The sequence below is a fragment of the Hemibagrus wyckioides genome, linkage group LG01 (assembly GCF_019097595.1).
Source record: "Hemibagrus wyckioides isolate EC202008001 linkage group LG01, SWU_Hwy_1.0, whole genome shotgun sequence".
NCBI lineage: Eukaryota > Metazoa > Chordata > Actinopteri > Siluriformes > Bagridae > Hemibagrus > Hemibagrus wyckioides.
Window position 1 is genome coordinate 32297737 of NC_080710.1, and position 22043 is coordinate 32319779.

At 37.7% G+C, this 22043-nt stretch overlaps 1 protein-coding gene across 1 annotated transcript in view; it reads left to right on the forward strand.

Moving 5' to 3' along the window:
* Window positions 1-22043, forward strand: part of col11a1a (collagen, type XI, alpha 1a) — a 97274-nt gene that overhangs the window by 39056 nt on the left and 36175 nt on the right. The window contains exons 12-33 of the mRNA XM_058399108.1: window positions 3336-3410; window positions 3989-4072; window positions 4548-4604; window positions 5466-5519; window positions 5605-5658; window positions 5993-6046; window positions 6178-6231; window positions 8407-8460; window positions 8548-8592; window positions 9334-9387; window positions 9467-9511; window positions 10426-10479; window positions 11155-11199; window positions 12442-12495; window positions 12894-12938; window positions 13812-13865; window positions 13953-13997; window positions 15223-15276; window positions 15447-15554; window positions 16231-16284; window positions 19312-19365; window positions 21344-21388. Coding sequence (XP_058255091.1) covers window positions 3336-3410; window positions 3989-4072; window positions 4548-4604; window positions 5466-5519; window positions 5605-5658; window positions 5993-6046; window positions 6178-6231; window positions 8407-8460; window positions 8548-8592; window positions 9334-9387; window positions 9467-9511; window positions 10426-10479; window positions 11155-11199; window positions 12442-12495; window positions 12894-12938; window positions 13812-13865; window positions 13953-13997; window positions 15223-15276; window positions 15447-15554; window positions 16231-16284; window positions 19312-19365; window positions 21344-21388 — 1242 coding nt within the window. The remainder of the gene's footprint in view (window positions 1-3335; window positions 3411-3988; window positions 4073-4547; window positions 4605-5465; window positions 5520-5604; window positions 5659-5992; window positions 6047-6177; window positions 6232-8406; window positions 8461-8547; window positions 8593-9333; window positions 9388-9466; window positions 9512-10425; window positions 10480-11154; window positions 11200-12441; window positions 12496-12893; window positions 12939-13811; window positions 13866-13952; window positions 13998-15222; window positions 15277-15446; window positions 15555-16230; window positions 16285-19311; window positions 19366-21343; window positions 21389-22043) is intronic.

A 22043-nucleotide genomic window follows, 5' to 3' on the forward strand; every position in this document is an offset into this window, starting at 1 on the left:
GTGTTTTCATGCCAATATTTTGTTAGTTGATTTTTAAACATTTTTTTTGAGTAAGTGACAGGAAATAGATGAGTCTGTGTCGAGTTACAGAAATGGCAGATAGAGTGGGTAGAAAAATCAAATTTATTCGGTCATTGAGTCTCTATGAAGGCTATAAACTGTAAACTGTTTGTCATACTTGAATTGTTTTCATGCAGCATTAAAGTTTCAGCCAAATTGATTCAGCTCCATGAGGCTGGACCAGGTTCTAGATCTTTCTGGACACTTTGTGTTGAAAAGCATGACGATTCGGTGCTGGAAGCCTCAGCAGAGTGAAACTGATGGATTAAATCCGCATGTCTGTGTGAAACTGATCCGCATGACGGTGTGAAACTGATCCACATGAAACTGATTGTCACAGTAGATCTTGGCAGGAACGTTCTCGCTCTGGACAGCTCACTGCTGTTAGCTTTGGGATGTTAGCTTTGTTACTGAGCTCTAAATGAACACGGCATGCACAGTTATTGGTTATGATGCTGCAAGAACAGAGAGCCACAAAGAATACAGAGCTTCACACCGTCACTGACCATCACATTCAAGCACACATCAACACTGACCATCACACACCAACACAGACAATCACACACCAACACAGACCATCACACACCATCACTGATCATCACACACCAATACACACCATCACTGACCATCACACACCAACACTGACCATAACACACCAACACACCATCACACACCAACACTGACCATCACATACCAACACACATCAGCACTGACCATCACACACCAACACAGACCATCACACACCATAACTGACCATCACACACCAACACAGACCATCACACACCATCACTGATCATCACACACCAATACACACCATCACTGACCATCACACACCAACACTGACCATAACACACCAACACACCATCACACATCAACACTGAACATCACATACCAACACACATCAGCACTGACCATCACACACCAACACAGACCATCACACACCATAACTGACCATCACACACCAACACAGACCATCACACACCATCACTGATCATCACACACCAATACACACCATCACTGACCATCACACACCAACACTGACCATAACACACCAACACACCATCACACACCAACACTGAACATCACACACTAACACTGACCATCACACACTAATATACATCAACACAAACCATCACTGATCATCACACACCAATACACACCATCACACACCAACATAGACCATCACACACCAACACTGACCATAACACTCCAGCACACCATCACACACCAACACTGACTATCACACACCAAGACTGACCATCACACACTAATATACAACCCAAAACAATGACCATCACACACCATCACTGACCATTAAATACACCAACAATCTTTGTCACACATGAACACTGACCATCACACACCATCAAAAACACCAACGCACCATCGAGGACAAGCACATGTGAATACTGGCCATCATACACCAACACACACCATCACTGACCATCACAAATCAAACACACCATCACTAACCATCACAAATCAAACACACCATCAATGACCATCACACATCAAACAAACCAACACTGACCATCACACACCAACACAGACCATCACACATAAAACACACCAACACTGACCATCAAACAAACCAACACTGACCATCACACACCACCACACACCGACACTGACCATCACACACCAACATTGGCCATCACACACCAACACTGACCATCAAACAAACCAACACTGACCATCACACACCAACACTGGCCATCACACACCATCAAACACACCAACAATCATTGTCACACACCAACCCTGACCATCATGCACCATTAAAAACACCAACACGATCACGGACAAGCACATGTGAATACTGACCATCATACACCAACACATCAACACTGACCATCACACACCATCACATATCTCCTATCTCATGTTGAGAGAAGATTCTAGACCCAGCCACTCTGCCTCTGCTCTGTATTTGATAAAGACATGCAGTGGTGGAGATGGTGGAGATGACCAGTCCTCTGGGCCTCTTTTGAAGGCTGTGAGTTAATAATGTTCCAGGAGAGCTAGTTTCCTCTGTTTATTTAACAATGGCTACCTCACTGCAGGGAGGGGAGGAGTGGAGCCTTTCAGTTTAGATCACTAGACCTCTGGGAGAAGGTAAGTGTGAGCTCAGGTGTGTGAGAAGCGAGACATACTGAGAGGAATACAGCTGTTTATCTGGAATAAAGCTCTCAAAGAAACGTGTGTGTGTGTGTGTGTGTGTATGTGTGTGTGTGTGGTGCTGACCAGTGAGCCGAGTCAGAGCACCGTGTTTCTCAGCTGCTTTTTATTATTTCTTTATAGATTTTTGCGACTCATTTAAAAAGAAATACATTTTCTATCAAGGCCACATTCTTCTTGGTCTATGAATGCATTCCTAGTATGTTATAATGCATTATAAATCCCTTTACATGTTCCTATGCATGTCTGCTTCCGAAGTTACCCTCGAAGTGGTTATAAAGCCTTATAAACTGTTATTAATTAATGTTATTAATGCATTCCTAATATATTTTTATGACAAACCCTAAAAAATGCATTACACTTAATAACTGGGGTTATAATGCTTTATGAATTGTTAACAGAATGTATTACAAGTTGTATTCATGACACTATACCTGGTTTTTAAGGCATTATGACGTGTTATTAATACATTCCTAGCATGTTATAATGTATTGTAAGTCCCCTTTACATGTTCTTATGCATGTCAGTTACCCTAGCAGTGGTTATAACACCTTATAAACTGTTAACAGGGCGTATTATAAATTTGTCATTAGTATGCAAGAAACCCGAGTGCAGTTTGTGTCAGCTATATGATGTGTTATAAATACATTCATAACATTTTTTATGACAAAACGTGAAAATGCATTACACTTCATAACAAGTTATAATGCTTTATGAGTGGTTAACAGAATGTATTACAAGTTGTGTTCATGAGACTATATCTGGTTTATAAAGCATTATGGCATGTTATTAACAAATTCCTAGCATGTTATACTGTATGTAAAAGGAATTTTACTGTTTATGGTGAAGGTACGAAGGCCTGGATGTTATAACACTTTATAATGCATTTATGAACATCATAAAATTTGCGATAAAGTCTCAGGGATGTTCATGGATATAGTGTATATTTATATTCTAGTGTGTGTGTAGAATACAGAACAGTGTGTATAGTGGAAGTGGAAGTTATTACAGGTTATGAATGTGTTTGTAGTTCAGAGTTATGACCTGTGTAGGAAGTGTTACAGGATGTCATAAATTTTTCTTTTCCTTTTCGTTAGGGTCCTCCAGGTCGAGCCGGGCTTCCTGGAGCAGATGGGGTGCCAGGTCCTCCTGGTACCATGCTGATGCTGCCGGTAATTTACTGTTACTATCTCTCGCTCTCTCTCTCTCTCTACTATCTATCTATCTATCTATCTATCTATCTATCTATCTATCTATCTATCTATCTATCTATCTATCTATCTATCTATCTATCTATCTATCTATCACTCGCTCTCTCTCTCTCTCTACTATCTATCTATCTATCTATCTATCTATCTATCTATCTATCTATCTCTCTCTCTCTCACTCTCTCTACTATCTATCTATCTATCTATCTATCTATCTATCTATCTATCTATCTATCTATCTATCTATCTCTCGCTCTCTCTCTCTCTCTACTATCTATCTATCTATCTATCTATCTATCTATCTATCTATCTATCTATCTATCTATCTATCTATCTATCTATCTATCTATCTATCTGTCTTTCTGTCTGTTTGTCTCTCTCTCTCTCTTTCTCTCTCTCTTTCTCTCTCTATCTAGTTTATTTATTAACTTGATAGAATCAGTTTGAGTGATATGTGAATGCTGTGTGTGTGTGTGTGTGTATGTGTGTGTGTGTGTATGTGTGTGTGTATGTGTGTGTGTGTGTATGTGTGTGTGTTGCAGTTCCGTTTTGGTGGTGATGGTGAGAAAGGCCCGGTGGTCTCGGCTCAGGAGGCTCAGGCTCAGGCGATCCTGTCCCAGGCCAGGGTAAGTGCACTTTTGGTGGGGTGTTTTACAGCTCCTGCTGCATGAGGAGGGCATCTGTGTGTAAAGTTTATGGCCTCGGTTGAGAAGCGAGGGGGCGGGGTTGGTGGAAATGGGTAGTTAAGGGGAGGGGGTAGTGGGTTGATGGGGTCTGGGATTCGCTAAAAGAGGCAACTTGGTAAACAGTAAAAATAGCAGCGAAGGTTGACGACCCACAGGTGGGTTAACAGGTGTCAGAGATCATACACCATCATACACACCCTATATAGACACACACACACACACACATACAGTGTGTGTATCTATATATACAGTGAAAACACACATAATATGTATATTATTGTTATACAAGTACTGAGTCATGTTTCAGTGATTCAATTTGATTATCATTCATAAATTTATTCTGCTCTCTCTCTCTCTCTCTCTCTCTCTCTCTCTCTCTCTCTCTCTCTCTCTCTCTCTCTCTCTCTGTCCTCAGTTGGCTATGCGAGGTCCTGCCGGTCCGATGGGTCTAACGGGACGCAGTGGTCCTGTGGTGAGTCACTCGTCACTTTGCCCTATTCCATTGTTTTAATGGATTTTATTCAATATAAAAAAACAGATCCTGAAAGAATCACACTGTTTGGTGAACGCTAAACAGAACTTCCAGATTTAATACAAGACAACATTCTGATTTCACTGATTTATAACAATTTTTTATAAAATCCATATGATAAAAAAAGGATTTCAAATCAACCAATCAGTAGCCTGGTCAGTGTGTGTAGAGCCACAGAGGTCAGAAACCGGCTGTCTGTTGTGATGACGCTGGGCTTTCACCTGAAGATCCGCCTTCCCGTCAATCAGAGAGGCTCCAGCCAATCACAGTCCTCCATCAGCTCATTCATAATCAACAGCACTGTTAACGACACGTCGCATAATTAAATACAAGTCATGTGAGAGAATGTTCCGGAAGATTCAGAAATCAACAATCCATTTATTTCCAAGACACACCGATATTCTCTCGATTAAATTGTTTCATTTAATATAATAATTCATTTAATTTAATTAAATAAATAAAATAATGTCATCCATCCCTCCATCCATCCGTCTATTAATCCATCCATCCATCCATCCATCCAATTATAATCAGATAAAATTTTATTTTATTGTAATTTTGTAATTCCTTAAAAAAATAGCTAATATAAAAGAGATAATATAAAGACGCTCTTATAGAGGAAATAAAGTCCATCATGTGATGTTATTGAAGTTGAAGCTGTGTGAGAGACCGCCCTCTGCTGGTTACTTGAGTGTATTACACACTGTAGGGGGTGACTCTCTCTCTCTCTCTCTCTCTCTCTCTCTCTCTCTCTCTCTCTCTCTCTCTCTCTCTCTCTCTCTCTCTCTCTCTCTTTATCAGGGTCTTCCTGGTGCTCCGGGTCTGAAGGGTGAGTCCGGTGATCAAGGTCCTCAGGTAAGACACCACACACACACACACACACACACACACACTCAGCAGTAGCTGTATTTTGTGTTTCTGAGTGTGTTGTCCTCTGCAGGGTCCCAGAGGGATGCAGGGGCCACCAGGACCGATCGGACCCTCAGGGAAGAGGGTGAGTTAGGACCTCGGAGCGGTTCAGCCTCAGGCCTTTAGCAGCAATATTGAATACATTTTTTTAAAATTTCTACTATATTTTCATTGGTTTCACTTTTAATCTATCTCTGTCTCTCAAATGAAAAATTCAGAAGTGAAACATAAACTAGGCATTTAAATTAAAATGTGAAAAATAAAAAATAAAGAGAAAATTAATTTAAAAATACATTTAATATATGTAATATTTTTACAAATAAATATATATATATATATATATAATATATATATATATACTACTATTATTAATAGTACTAATAATAATAATAATGTGTGTGTGTGTGTGTGTGTTAAAGGGTCGTGCTGGAGCTGATGGAGCTCGTGGAATGCCTGGAGAACCTGGAGCTAAGGTTAGAACATCAAAAAGCTACCATATTATTTAGATAATTAATTTAGATATATATTCAAGCCAGTGTTAAAACTATTCACATTTCTGACATTCTCTCTCTTTCTCTCTCTCTGTGTGTGTGTGTGTGTGTAGGGTGATAGGGGGTTTGATGGCCTTCCAGGTCTCCCGGGAGAGAAAGGACACAGGGTGAGTACCAACAACACCGTCTTGCTTCATAAAACACACACACACACAGTATGTTTAGTAATTATTCTACCCAGCCAGCGATAATCATTTTGTATTTATTAGAGAAGGAAACGTCATGCATTTTATCAGTTTATAGTTACATTTAACATTTGTGATTAAGAAGTTCAGGTTAGTTCAGGGTCAGCTTTGGGAGCTAGCAAGTTAGTGACTAGTTGATAAGATAGCACTTATATAACTGAGTTATATAAGCAGGATATCTTTAACCATGCTAACCAACACTCAGAGAGCTGTCACTTTCTGTCACTCTCTGTGTCAGCTGTGACATAATGACAGAATGATGATTTGTTGAGAGTTTCAGATGATCTAGTCAGTGTGTGTGTGTGTGTGTGTGTGTGTGTGTGTGTGTGCGCATGTAGCATTTCAGAGCTGAACAGTGCTGCTTTGTGCTCCAGGTGAACAAGACACAGGCTTTTATTGGATTACAGACGAAAACATCTTTACAGGATTTATAGGATCTGTAATATTACAAGACAGTGGTGAGACCAGCCATGCTGTATGGTTTAGAGGCAGTGTCACTGAGGAAGAGACAGGAGTCAGAGCTGGAGGTAGCAGAGCTGAAGATGTTGAGGTTCTCTTTGGGAGTGATACAGTTGGACAGGATTAGGAACAAGTACATCTGAGGGACAGCTCATGTTGGACATTTGGGGGACAAAGTTAGGGAGGACAGATTAAGATGGTTTGGACATGTCCAGAGGAGGGAGAGTGAGTATGTTGGTAGGAGAATGTTGGACATGGAGCTGCCAGGCAGGAGGAAAAGAGGAAGGCCAAAGAGGAGGTATATGGATGGAATAAATGAGGATATGAAGCTAGTGGGTGTAAGTGTTGAGGATGCAGAAGATAGGGATAGGTGGAGAGAGATGATTCACTGTGGAGACCCCTGAAGGGAAAAGCCCAAAGAAGAAGAAGAAGATAGGATCTGTAATATAACGAGTTCATCTCAGACACCTTAAACATAGCTTGCTTTTTTGTGTAAGTTAGGACCGGTTGTATTGTTAGAGGTGGTTTTTGAAATGAGGTGCTGTTGGAAATGTTTTTTTTATTTTTTATAGAAACAGTAATAAACACAAACATCATGATTTATTCTTGACTAATTTACTTTACATTGATACGTTATCATTAACATCAGTTAAACTAAATTATTCTAGAATAGTATCAGTAATCTATGTTACATTAAACAGTCGTGACATCACTGTTACACTCTTACATCATTATGACCTCAAACTCGGTCACATTGTATTAAAACTGCATCATACCGTATCTTACATTACGTGATTATTGTTTTGTACAGGATGTTATATTGTGTCATCCTTACACAAGACCAGATAATACATTCTGTCCCCATTACCTCACGCTGTATGTTCCATCACATCATTACTTCATACTGTATGTTACATTGCATCAGCAGTACCTCGTACTGAATTATACATTGTATCATCTTTACCTCATATCATAATCTATCTATCTATCTATCTATCTATCTATCTATCTATCTATCTATCTATCTATCTATCTATCTATCTATCTATCTATCTTACCTACGTCATTGTTATACAATGCCATATACCATATATGACTACGCTGTGCTGCTGTGAGTGATATGTGATGCATGCTGTATGTTCAGATCAGTAATGTTTGACATTGGATTAAATTACAGAGTTAAAAATCTGGAATGTATGCAATATTTTTCTGCATTTAAAAATCTCAGCATGTGTTTAAAGGTGTAGTGTGGTTATCAGTGAACAAACCGGAGATGAAACCACTCCCACAGTAACTCATGCACACATGCCACAGTAATAACGAGTCCTAACCATTTAGGTGTAGTTGATTATGACATATGTTCATATCTCATTATAATTTATGAGCCAGTTAGCAGTAATAAATGGTGTGTCATTGTGATGGATTGCCTACATTGTGCATTCCCTAATGGCACTGAAAACACCAACATCCTGAGGAAAGGCCAGTGGCACCGAGAGCAGGACACAGAGTTTACGATCACTCAGCACATGATAGCTCATTAACTTCGAGGCACATATGCATTACAGTCAGAGATAACACAAGATGAAAATCTCTCTCTCTGGTTTAATTTTCCATTTTTCTCTACTCCTTTCATTTTAGGGAGATTCTGGCCCCCCAGGACCCCATGGTGCTCCTGGAGAGGACGGACCTCGAGTAAGTGCTTTAATCAGAGTGTAAACTTCATAGCATCTGCTGTGTTTGGTTGAAATATTAAATAGTTGTCGTGTCTCGTCTCTGTAGGGAGAGGACGGAGAGATCGGACCACGAGGGTTGGCTGGAGAGAGCGTGAGTTTACACTTTCTCTAACACCTTGCACACGGTTAGGACAGAACTTCCTGTTTTCCTTCATAAATGCCCTGATGCCAGACTGTATCTCTAATCCATAGGTGCAAGCATTATATCACGTGTATTGCTAGCATTTGGGCGTGGCTTCACATAGATAGATGTTAGTGGGTTTTTGCAAAAGTACATGAGAGAGAGAAAATATTGTTAGGTTCAGGTACATCTATGACTTAGATATGATATTTATGAAAGTCCAGATAAGTGACTATGATACTTAATGCTTAACCATCAGTGATCACTTTCTTTATCTCACACAAGGCCATGCCCAGTCACTGCTTATGGAGTTAATAGTGTTGATTAAACAAACAAGCTTTCAGTTTCTCACAAGCTTCATATCTGATGGTCTGGATTAAGATAAACCTCCTTCTCATGAAGCGAAAAACAAAGCTACTTTTCATCTATTCATCTATAAACAGTCTGTTTTCAGTCTGTTCATATCGTAACTTCAACAATTCCTATTTTAACCTCTTCAGTACTCTGTAGCTAGTCTCAGGTCCAGTGAACAGCCTTCTGGTTATAAATTATGACCTAAATACTGATCAGCTGTCTTGACTGCAGAAAGGGGAGGAGCTGAGTTCAGCTGATCTGATTGGATGTCGCAGCAGCTCGCATAACTTATAAACAAAATATGGGCCTCAGACGACATGGATATTGCTTTAAACTCCTTCATGTTTTTCCTCTCAGGGTCCAAGAGGTTTGCCCGGTCCCAGAGGTTCTCCAGGTCCTCCCGGCCAGCCTGTGAGTGTTTACTTACACTTTATTTATTTATTTATTCCTTGATAGCTTAGTGCTAATCTGATGTGATGTCTCTCTGTAGGGTGTAGCTGGTGTGGATGGTCCTCAGGGTCAGAAAGGAAACATGGTAAGATTTTAGATCTTCACCTTTCAGCTAAACATTATAGCATTGCTTACAGAATTATATTTGTTTGTTACTTTTATATGTTACTTTTCTAACGTCTCTAATGAAATTTCTTATTAATAATTCTCATCGCAAATTATATTGGAAGAATTTTGAATTCATTAGCATAATAGTGTGTTAAAGCTTTTGTAGCATTTTAAAATAAAATGTTGGATTATTATAAAGAAATTGCAAAATATTTGGCACAGTTTTGGATGAAAACGTGAAAAATACAAAAAGCAATAAATAAATAAATGAATTAAAATGACTAAAATTGATGCAATCTTTTTTTCTGATGAAAAACATTTAGAAATTAATATATTAATGTTCTAGTGTAAAAAATCATTCAGGTTTTTATTATCATATTATCATTAAGGATTGTTTTAAATGTTAATAAATTAGGTAAAGAAAGAAACGGTCATTTGTAACACCGGTCATTAGTGAAAGATTATCATATTTCTACAGTCATGTTGTGTTAGTGAGCTAGCACAGAATTGAAGATTGGCACGTGAACCTAACATGACCTCACGTTGCCAAACAACACAAATCGCTAGCACCATTTTCCCAGCACTCATTGATGCCGTGTGTTTACTTCAAGTCCATTCGCTAAATAAGCTTAACCTCACCATCTGAAAGGTCGAGCCTTTACCTCAGGTCAGGAACTTGTAGATGAAGTGCTAACTGGTCATGGAAGGAAACACTGTGCGTGAGGTAGCCAAGCGGATTAAAATGTCTGGTCATGGAATAAAAACACGAAGCATCACAAGCTAATGCCATTTTTTAGCTCTTTGTTCTAAAATGATTTTTATTTGTCTCACCTCTTTAAGTAGACTTTTTAGGGGTAGATCCTTTACCTGTGTTTTTCTTTTACTTTCTAGGGACCTCAAGGAGAACCAGGTCCTCCCGGTCAGCAGGGAATCCCAGGAACACAGGTGAGTTCACATGTAACACACCTGACCTGTGAGGAAGCTCCCTGTGTGTCACTCACACGTCTGGTGTGATTTTTTTTTTTTTAATATTTTTTTAAAATGCTGAAAATTTTCTACCAACTCAAAATTATTATTATTATTATTATTATTATTATTATTATTATTATTGTCTGGAAAACAAAAACAAAATATTATTTATTTATTTATTTATTTGCAGTAGATAAATTATTATTAAATTATTTTTAATATTATTATTATTTTAATGGTTAATTGTTTTCTATACATGGTTAAGTATATCTTGGTTTTAATTGGCTGGGGTTTGTGAGAGGGCGGGGCTTAGCCTAAACTAAACTGAGCCTCAGTGTTGCTGCTGTGTGAGGGCAGTGAAAGCATCTCATTCATACAACACTGAGTTCATATTACACACACACACACACACACACACACACACACACACACACACACAGTAATCAGACCTGGCTGTTGATACACACACAGTAAGCACACTCGCCTGGACAGACACACACACTGTAAATACACACTTTTCCAATCCCATATTCAGTTCACATGAAAACAATGGGGGCTCTATTAGTTTTAAAATAGTGTGTACACACACACACACACACACACACATACACACACACCAGAGGTTGTTCATCTGCTCTTTCTGTCCAACAGGGGCTGCCTGGACCGCAAGGGCCAATCGGACCACCAGGGGAAAAAGTAAGTAGTCCTGTTGATTACATCATCACCATGTGCTGCTTACATCATCACCCTGCGCTGCTTACATCATCACCCTGCACTGCTTACATCATCACCCTGTGTTTTTTTTTGATGGAATATCACAGAACCCAACTAGCACCAACCTAGCAATCACCAGGTCTACAATAACAACTGCAATCACCTAGAATAGCATAGTAACCACCTAGCAATGCTAAATGGAATTTCATAGCAACCACATAGCCACACCCTCACAACTAACTGGAATATCACAGAAACCAACTAGCAACATCATATCACCCAATCTGTATACTATAGTAACCACATAGCAACACCCTAGAAACAACTTGCACTACCATAGCAACCAATTAGCAACGTTCTAGCAACCACCTGGAATATCATAGCAACCATTTAGCAATACCATAGAAACCAGATGGAACAAACTAGCAACACTCTGTCAACCAAAGTAAATATTTTAGCAACCACCTAGCAACTAAACTCAATACCATCACAACCATCTAGAAACACCATAGAAACCATGAACCTTGTATCATCTTGAATAGCATATCAACAGCCTAGTGTACAAATGCTATATTTTAGCAACTACCTGGATTACCTGTCTAAACACATAGCAACACTCTAGAAAGCACCTGAACTACCATAGCAACCACCTAGCAACATGCTAGCAACCATCTGGAAGACCACAGCAACTACAGAGCTACACCCTACCAACCACTTGAAATACCATGGCACTCACATAGCAACACCTTAGCAACCACCTGCAATATCATAACCATATAGGAACACCCTGACAGCCAAAGACAGTGCTGTGGCAAGCACCTGGCAACACCCTAGCAACTAAATGTAATATCATGTATCACACAACCAATCTACCACCTGGAGTACCGTATTAACCAGCTAACAACCATATGGGACCATCTGGAGTAGATATCACCTGGAATACCATACTGACCACCTAGCAACCGACTGGTTTTCTGTAGTAACTACCTAGCAACACCCTAGGCTGCAATTGGAATATCATAGCAACCACCAACAATAACCTGGCAACCATTTGGAATATCATAGTAACCACCTAGCAACAGCCTAGAAACCAGCATTCATTATTTTATACAGTATGTATATATAAAGTGGTTGTCATGATAACGTTAAAATCATTGCTCTAATAGGAGCAGCACTGATTTACCTCTCTCTCTCTCTCTCTCTCTCTCTCTCTCTCTCTCTCAGGGTCCTCAAGGTCGTCCTGGCCTGCCTGGTTTACCCGGTTCTGATGGACCTCCTGTAAGTATCACTCCACACACACACACACACACACACACACACGATGTTAACTGCTTTGTCTTAAGCTTCACACAGACAAATGTTTTATTTGTCTGTGTGACAAATAAATTACCTAAAATTACCTAATTACCTAAATGTAGGTATATGTTTACAAATACCTATTATTCTGTTATTCTGTAGACAAACACTTTAATAATTGATCATTTAATATTTGCATCATCATCATCATCATCTGCTGTGTATTTTATTTAAATATGTATATATTTGTTTTACTCAAGAGGAGTGTGTGTTTTCACTCAGCACGTGTCTACTGCAATTCCAGAGCACTATTCACATAAATAGAGTCACAAAAAAAGGTGAGATGAGTCTGCATACTTAACGTACTCGGTCTGTTTCAGGGTCATCCTGGAAAAGAGGGACCTCCTGGAGAGAAAGGAGCTCTGGTAAGATCTGATCTGCAGCTTCCTGAAGATTAGCTCTGCACCAGACAATATATATTCCATCATCACTCATAAATAATGTGTGGAGATTTGTAGCGCTGGAGTGAGGAATTATAAATATTAACCTCCTTATTAAAAAGTCTTCTCTGTGGAATCATTAACAGCTTTCTGATGATTCGGTAATCCGAAAATAAATATATAAATATACAGTATACAGAAATATGCAATTTAGAAACAATTAGCCTGATATTGATAGCTTAGCTACGCGAAAACCTATCCAATAATCTGGATGTATTATGTTAAATTAAATTACAACCTGCTGGATTGTTAGCTGAATTAGTTAGTTGTTTAGTTAGTTATTGGCATTCCAGCTTAAATCTCACACTCAACATATCACTTACAATTAAAACATTTAAAAAATGATGCAGTAATGATTTAATAATACAACAAATAAATAAAAGAATTTTTAATCATAAGACAAAAAAATTGCATCAACTTTTTGTCGTTGGTCTAGTATTTATTCATTTTAATGAATTAATTTTATTTAAGTTGCACAGAATTATTTACTTAAATTGATTAATAAATTCTTTAATAATTAACTTAAAATGATTTAATACACTTGGAAGCTCAGAATAATTCTTAATCATTTTTTAAATTTTATTTAATTGTATTATTTTATTTAATAATTTTATTATTAATAATGTTCACTTATTATTAAAAATATTCAATAAATATCCAACACAGGAAGAGGGCAGATAGGATTATTACTGTTTTTTTTTTAGTGTTTATATTTGCGTATATGTAAACTCGTATGTTTTAAAGATTAATATATGAAGATTATAATACTGATCTTTTATTTCTTTTTTCTGTTCTTAGGGTCAGTCTGGGCCTCAGGGTCCGATCGGATACCCAGGACCTCGTGGTGTAAAGGTACAAAACAAATGAAATTTCTAGAGAGCCATAAAACTGTAAATATCGTCTCTCTGAGGTTTGACCGCAGGTTGTGTTTTTAAACAGGGAGCCGACGGAGTCCGAGGACTTAAAGGTGGCAAAGGAGAGAAGGTGAGGATCCAAATTCTGTTTCATGACAAAATACATCATTAATGTGATGTTAATGAAAATTAAAATCATTAGATTGGGTCTGGTACTCAGTGAAATGGTTGAATAAATTGTTTTTGTAAATGATTCCTAGTTCTGAGACTTTATTTATTGGAAATTATTCTTAATTTAAAACTTTAAATGATTTTAAATGATTTAAATGATTCTTAATTTAAGACTTTGTTTATTGTACATGATTCCTAGTTACAGACTTCATTCATTTTGAATGATTCCTAGTTTCGAAACTTTGTTCACTGTAAATGATTCCTAGTTTAAGACTTCATTTTCTGTAAAAGATTCTTAGTATGGAAACTCAAATTTTCATTTATTTATTGTAAATGATTCCTAATTTGAGACTTCATATATTGTAAATGATTCCTAGTTTTGTGACTTTGTTCACTGTAAATGATTCTTAGTTATGAGACTCAAATTTATAGTTTACTTACAGTAAATGATTCCTAATTTGAGACTTTATTCGTTGTAAATGATTCCTAGTTTTGAGACTTCATTCACTGTAAATGATTCCTAATTTCTACACTTTGTTCACTGTAAGTGATTCCATGATTCTCTGCGATCTCATGTACAGTGGATCTAAAGTTTACACGCCCCTGCTGTTAAAATGGCAGGTTTTTGTGATATTTATTTTTTTTTTTTTTAATTAAGATAAATCATATCAGAACATTTTCTATCATCAGTGTGAAATGTTAATGTATAAAATTTAAAGAAAAAAATAATCATAAACATTTAAGGGCAAAAAGGAAAAATAAAAAAAGCCAACTACTTAGTTGCATAAGTATACACACCCCTACGCTAATACATTGTCGAGGAAGATTTCAGTTTGATTTCACACCTTTCAGTCTATCTGTGTACCACACCTTAACTTGAAGATAAAATATCACCCAAAATTCTAGATCTGATCACAGCTTTTATATTGAACTCAGGTCTCTTAGGCTTTTTATATCTATTGTCTATCAATGTTAGACAAACAACCAGAGAATAAGAGCAATGCCATTATTACCATCTAGCCTGTAGGGGGCAGTATGGTCCAGCCTTCAGCTCTGAACCTGGGTGCACATACTTATGCAAGAAAATAACCGGAGTGTAAAGAATATTTTTTTGTTATTACAGTATGTGTAAATCATAATAAGAATTATTAATAATTAAAATGATTATTATCTGTTCTCCTCAGGGTGAAGACGGATTCCCTGGCTTTAAAGGAGACATGGGTCCCAAAGGAGACAGAGTGAGCATACACACACACACACACACACACACAAACACACACACAAACACACACTAAATGGAGATTGTAATTTTGTAAAATTTAATTGTATGTTATATAATTCTAACAATTATATATGCAATTGTAATATACTGGCCTCTGTGTGTGTGTGTGTGTGTGTGTGTGTTTAGGGTGAGGTCGGTTTGCTTGGATCCAGAGGTGAGGATGGTCCTGAGGGTCCTAAAGGTCGTGCCGGTCCACCTGGTGAATCTGGACCCATGGGTCTGTCTGGAGAAAAGGTTCGAACTTCCAACTGCCTTATATTATTTTTATTTACAGAATTTTATGTAAAACACAGCTCAGAATTTTTTTAAATGAACCTGAGAAACAATATTTAGTAAATTTTTATATATATATATATATATATATATATATATATATATATATATATATATATATATATATATAAGCAATTGCTGTATCATTTTCTAATGTTTAAAATTTAAATAATTTATAAATTAATTACAAATTGAACAAAATGAAAATAGTTTTTAATTCAGTAAGAAAAATCTAGAATTCAGTAAAAATGCTCATAAAAAATTGTGTGACATGAGTTTGAGTTATTTTTATAAATATTACAAAAAAATATAAAAAAAATGTCCATGTCTAGTAAATAGGAGAAAAGGAAAAGATATTAAATAAAATTATGTAAATTTTTTTAATAAATAATAAATAAATAAATATCTGTACATATGCTGTATAGAAAAAATTGTAAATAAATAAAACAAGGTGTTCAGTGGAGTCTGACTCAATAGTAATTTTACATCATCTGGGATTAATACATTTTTTAGAATTTTATATGGCGACGCTTTGAGAAATGGTAGAAATAGAAATATTGTGTTAAACTGTAAAGATCTGGAGCTGATGTACAGAATACAGTTTATTTACAGTCGATTTTCCGGTGTTTTCCATCAGGGTAAACTCGGAGTTCCCGGACTGCCCGGATATCCAGGACGACAGGGACCGAAGGTACGTCCACTCCCACTGCTCTGCATTAGTGAAAGTGTTCGGTCAAGCGTAACCACGGGGTCTGAAGAAGTCACAACCCGTCATTATTAAAGTCGTTATTGAAGTGTTGCTATTGAAGTTGTTATTAAAGTAGCTGAATTCTTAGAGCTTTGAGGTTGTAGGACTGATGACCAAAATAAAACGGCTTTAATCCAAAACTCAAAAACAAAGGAGGTCTGTAAATAACACCATCTTAAATCTAACATTTTGGATTAGGATTGGGATTAGGGATTGTAATTAGGAGGTTAATGATTAGATTAGGGATAAGGTATAAGGGATTAATCAGGATTAGGGGTTAGAGTTTAGAGATTAGTGATAAGAGTTTGGTGATTAGGGATTAGTGGTGTTTGGTTAGGAAGTAGAGATTAAGGTGGTCTTTGTTGTTACATCACAATGGATGAAGTTCCAAATTTTAGTAAAGCTTTAGTGAAGACATTGTAGTGATGCATGCAGTATTTATCCCACTGTGCTCTGGAATTCTGCATTCTGATTGGTCAGAAGGTGTTAAATCAATCTCTGTACATTTCAGAACTAATACATAGAGTGTGTTCATGTATTTTGTTCCCCCGTGTGCTTGGGAAACTCATTTAGGCCACTTCTGATTGACTGATGCTTGCTTGCTGGAGACTGGGCATCTAGTCAAAAGTTTGTGCACCCCCGCTGCACCCCATTGTAGCTCTTCAATTGTACTATTTAAGATTTATGTTGTTATTTCTATATAATAATTTATATGGAGTCATGTGGACATTAAAACCTAAACAATGTTATATTTTATATTGTTACCCATAGCTTCAGCTTCACGAGGAAATGATCTTACAGAAATGAAACGTAGACCTGGAGGTGGATTGCCTTAGAAACAGCTTTAACCAGAAGCTTTTATCAGAACAAGGAAAAATATACAATCAGTCGAGTGTCGAAAAACTTTTGACTGGTAGTGTCTCGTTTTTTTTAAAGAAATGTAAACTGTTTCACAAGCAAGCGGAGAATGAAATCAAAATAAAACAAATCACAAGGCTCTATTTCTTACGATCGCATCGTAGCATCGGCAGCTTTATGCTAATAGAGTCATTGCCAAGAAAAGTGTGCCCTCTCTCCCTCCCCTCTCTGCTCTCGTCCTCACTAAATGTATGGCTTTCATCAGCCAGGTCGCATATTCCACAACAAGAGAGAGAGAGAGAGAGATGGATGAGAGAAGAGATTGTGCTAGAGTTTGATTTCTCATCATCCCCACAGGCTAAATTTCCCTGAGCTGTCACTGCTTCAGAGTTTCAGTGTTTATCACAGAGGTGGTGTTCAGGTGCTGTTGTTGATTCCGTAAAACACAGTGTGTGAGTTAAATCACAACATCGGTGTGGTGTGTAAATGAAGGAGGCTTTAAAACATTTCATTGATTTGTTTTCTCTGCTGCAAATAACGCTGGCCTGAACGGAGAGCCTGGGTAAGAGCGTCCTCATTCAGCAGCATGCACAAATCTCTGTCCTAGTCACCTGTATCATGTGTGTGTGTGTGTGTGCGTGTGTGTGTTTATATACTTGTGTTTTGACCTTGTGCTGATATTTAGCCAGTCCACACAGCTGCAGCTAAAAGAGCGTTAACTAGCTGTATTAATAATTGTGTCCTCATTAACAAAGCCTGACAAGGATAGTAAGACAAACCTGTGTGTGTGTGTGTGTGTATACATTTGTTCAGGTCCGTTTCTTGACATTTAGCAACAACTTAATCAGAGCTAGGCGCAACAACTTGATTTATGTTAGCTTAATACTTATCACTCCAGATACTAGTTAGCTAGTTAGCTGCTAACTTGTACATCATCAAGTAAAAGTGGAGTAGCTGACTTGATCTAGTTCATTTCAGTGAAGTTCATTCTGGGTGTTTTTTCACTCCGGATAGCTATGAAAGCTTCAGAATCGCCACTTAGTTCCTTAATACCGCTATGTAAGTTGCCTGTTCTTTTCTTGTCACACCACAAGGGGGAGCACTGTAACTACTTTTCATAAACCTTTTCACCCTGAAAGATAGTAACATATTGTTTTTCTTATCTATTTTAAAAATCATTGCACCCCCTAGTGGCCTGGAGTCTTATAGCAACCAATTGTGGTTAGAAACAGCCTTGTGTGTGTGTGTGTGTGTGTGTGTGTGTGGGTAGGTGGGTGTGCGTGTGGGTAAATAGTTCTTTGTTCTGTGATCATTACTTCATTCATTATCATCTCCAGACATAGTATAATACAGCTCATATTCACGGTCATACTGTGGAATACTCGATTCTGATTGGTCAAATATAGCTAAACTGAAATAACTGAACTGGAAATAAAATAAATAGTGTGTGAAGTGTGTGTTTTTATCAGCAGCAAAGTCACGTTTACATCATCTCACTGTTAGAGCTGTAGTGTACAGCTGACACGTCTTTATCACTTCTGATGTAGTAGCACAGTGCAGCCACTGGAGCATCAGCACTGATCCGATTCTACTGCACCACGCAGCACCTAGCACAAAGCTACTATGAGAAAGGGAATGATCAATTTCTCATTCAGCATACATGTTTAATTACCAAGAAGCCTCCTGGAGCTGAAAGATTCAAGAATGTGAATTTTAGATAAAAGATGTTTCTTGTAACGTTTCTGGTAACATGCAGAACTAAGACTAATTAGCTGACGTTATCATTTCCTGTTACACTGCATTCGAAACGGCTTGGTGTGTTTTTCCCTGTAGCAGTTAAATATGCGCATATATTTGGCTAATTAAAGAAAGGCCACAATATAAGAAGGAGTGGTGATGCGATAAACTGTTGGTCAGCCAATCAGAATCGTGTATTTTTAATCATTTTCCTGATCTAAACAGCTGTCTCTAGTTTACTAGTATACGTTTTATGATGCTAATTATAATTAGCGACTGTTGGTGTTTAATATATTTGTGTATAAAGATACATGTCTAATTGTGTTGTGTTGAAATTAGCAACGATCCCACTCACGTTTCCTGTCTGATCCACAGGGCTCGACTGGATTCCCGGGATTCCCAGGAGCTAACGGAGAGAAAGGAGCCAGGGTGAGATTAGATTTGTGCATGAAATTGCACGCTGCATCATAACACACACACACACACACACAGAGGGCTCATTGATTCCCATCATGAAGGGATTTACAACGAAAACACAGACGCCGATCGATACTCGAGAACAAAAGACGCTGAATCACAAAACCAGAGGAAAAAGTCGATCGGTTTTGGGGGAAAGCTGCAAAGTTAAATGTTGGGCTTTGCTGGACACAATTTGTGCGCATTTATACTGAACACACACACACACACACACTCCACATGGGATTATAGCCAGCGTTTACACACAGCACGCTGCTAGCATTCCTGCCATCACAGATTCGGCTGCTTTGGAGAGTGAATTAAGGTTTTTTCTCCAGAGTTTTATCTTGTAAACTCTACAGATGTTATCCCGAAGCTGAAAAAAACTCTTTATAAACAAATCCTGAGGTAAAATGATGAACTATTTATACCAAACAGAGTAGTTCTATTGTCTAAAGAGTCACAATTCAGAACTTTAGCTTAGATGCTAGCAGCCTCCATCTTCACCAGCCATGACATTGTAATCTTAGTCATTATGGTAACTGTAGTGCGCTAACAATCCAGCCCGAACTTACACTTATTCACCCTGCTAACTTAGCTTGCTCGCTAAAATTACCACAGGATGTTGTTGCTCTGTGGTGAAATTTATCAAAAGAAGCTTGATAATATTAGCAAAGTAGGTTGTAGATTTATTCTCATGGAATGAAGCTAGGTGCAGCAGTTATTAGTCAAAGCAAAGATGTTAGATGGCAAAATTTACCTTAGGAAATAATTCCTAGCTGTTACGGGTTATCACCAGATATTTTTAGCTAAGCAAAGTTACATCAGAAAGCTATTTCTGACTAGCTAAAGTTACCAAAGGACATTATTTCTATCTGGCTGATGTCATAACTGCACATTGTTGCTTGGAAAGTCGTTGCTAGATGGCTAAATTTACCACAGAAGTTTATTTATAGCAAGATAAAGTTACCAGAGAATATTATAACTGATTAGCAAAAGTTACCACAAGACAACATCACTAATGCCTTACATTTATCATAAGAGATTATTGCTAAACAGCTAAATTCACTCTAAATTCAAGATTATTTTCAACAGAAGGGTATTTATAGCTAGTTAAAGTGCCCAGAAAATATTATAAATGTTTAGCAAAAGTTAGACAACATTGATAATGCTACATTTATCAAAAGAGATTATTGCCGAACAGGGATATTTTCAGCTAAATTTACCACAGGAGGTTATTGCTAATTAGTTATCTACAAAATGTTATTTTGCTAGTTAGCTAAAATCATCACAGGAAGTTATATCTGATTAGCTAAAATTACCTAAAGATATTACTACTAATTACCTAAATATATGGAAGTCGTATACTAGCTAAAGTCGCCACAGGAGTTAATTGCTAGCTAGCTGAAGGTACCACAGAAGGCTAATGAATAACCAAAAGATTTTGTAAGCTAGCTAGATAACTAAGCTAACTAGAATCTCTTAGTGTTAAATGTGTAATAAAACCTTACAATGTTTGCTCTTTTTTTTCACCTTGTTTTGTTTAAATTAAAGGACTGAAACATGTCCATCGTTACCGTGATGAATTCCGTGAGTCTTTAACGAGAACAAGCATTCAGTCAGACTGAAACTTTGTGAGAACGCAAGCACAAATTAAAATGTGAACTGACAAAAAAACTGTTTTTCTCCAGTGATGTCCGAGAATCAGATTTATCTGTCAATAATGTTTAATGTTTTAGTAAAATGCCAAACATACGGCAAAATACCACGTAATGCCCTCGCAATCTGTTCATGAAGAGACAGCAGGCGGTTAATGTCCTGAGTGTGTGTGTATGTGTGTGTGTGTGTGTGTGTACCAGCTTGGCATCTTCTCAGCTGAGCTCTTTGCCAAATCTATATTGAACCCCATCATTGATATTCTCCACACTCACTCCTCCTTTCTTTGTGTTAGGGTGTTGCAGGGAAGTCCGGTCCGAGGGGACAGCGAGGTCCAACGGTAGGCTGAATGTCCATGTACACACACCATATACCTTACACTGATTAAGTATTGAACTAATATTTAAATTTTAGATGGAGGTGTGAATACTTTACTGTCACACCCCCATCACTTTGACTGACAGATAAGGGTACACCTCTTTAATTAACAACAATGCACATTAATTAATCAAAAATACCACACCTCCATCACTTACACTAACAGACAGAGAGGCCACGCCTCCTTCATTTACACTCACTAACAGACACAGAGGCCCCTTTGACACTAACAGACACAGAGGCCACACCCCTTTATTTACACTAACAGACACATGGGCCACACCTCCTTTATTTACACTTAAACACACAGAGGCCACACCTACTTCATTTACATTAACACAGAGGCCACACCTCCTTCACTGACACAAAACAGAGGCCACACCTCCTTCATTGATACTAACACAAAGGCCATGCTTCCTTCATTTACACTAACACAGATGCCACACCTCCTTCACTGACACTAACAGAAAGGCCATGCTCCTTTATTTACACTAACACATAGGCCATGTTCCTTTATTAACACTAACACAGAGGCCACACCTCCTTCACTGACACTAACAGAAAGGCCATGCTCCTTTATTTACACTAACACATAGGCCATGTTCCTTTATTAACAC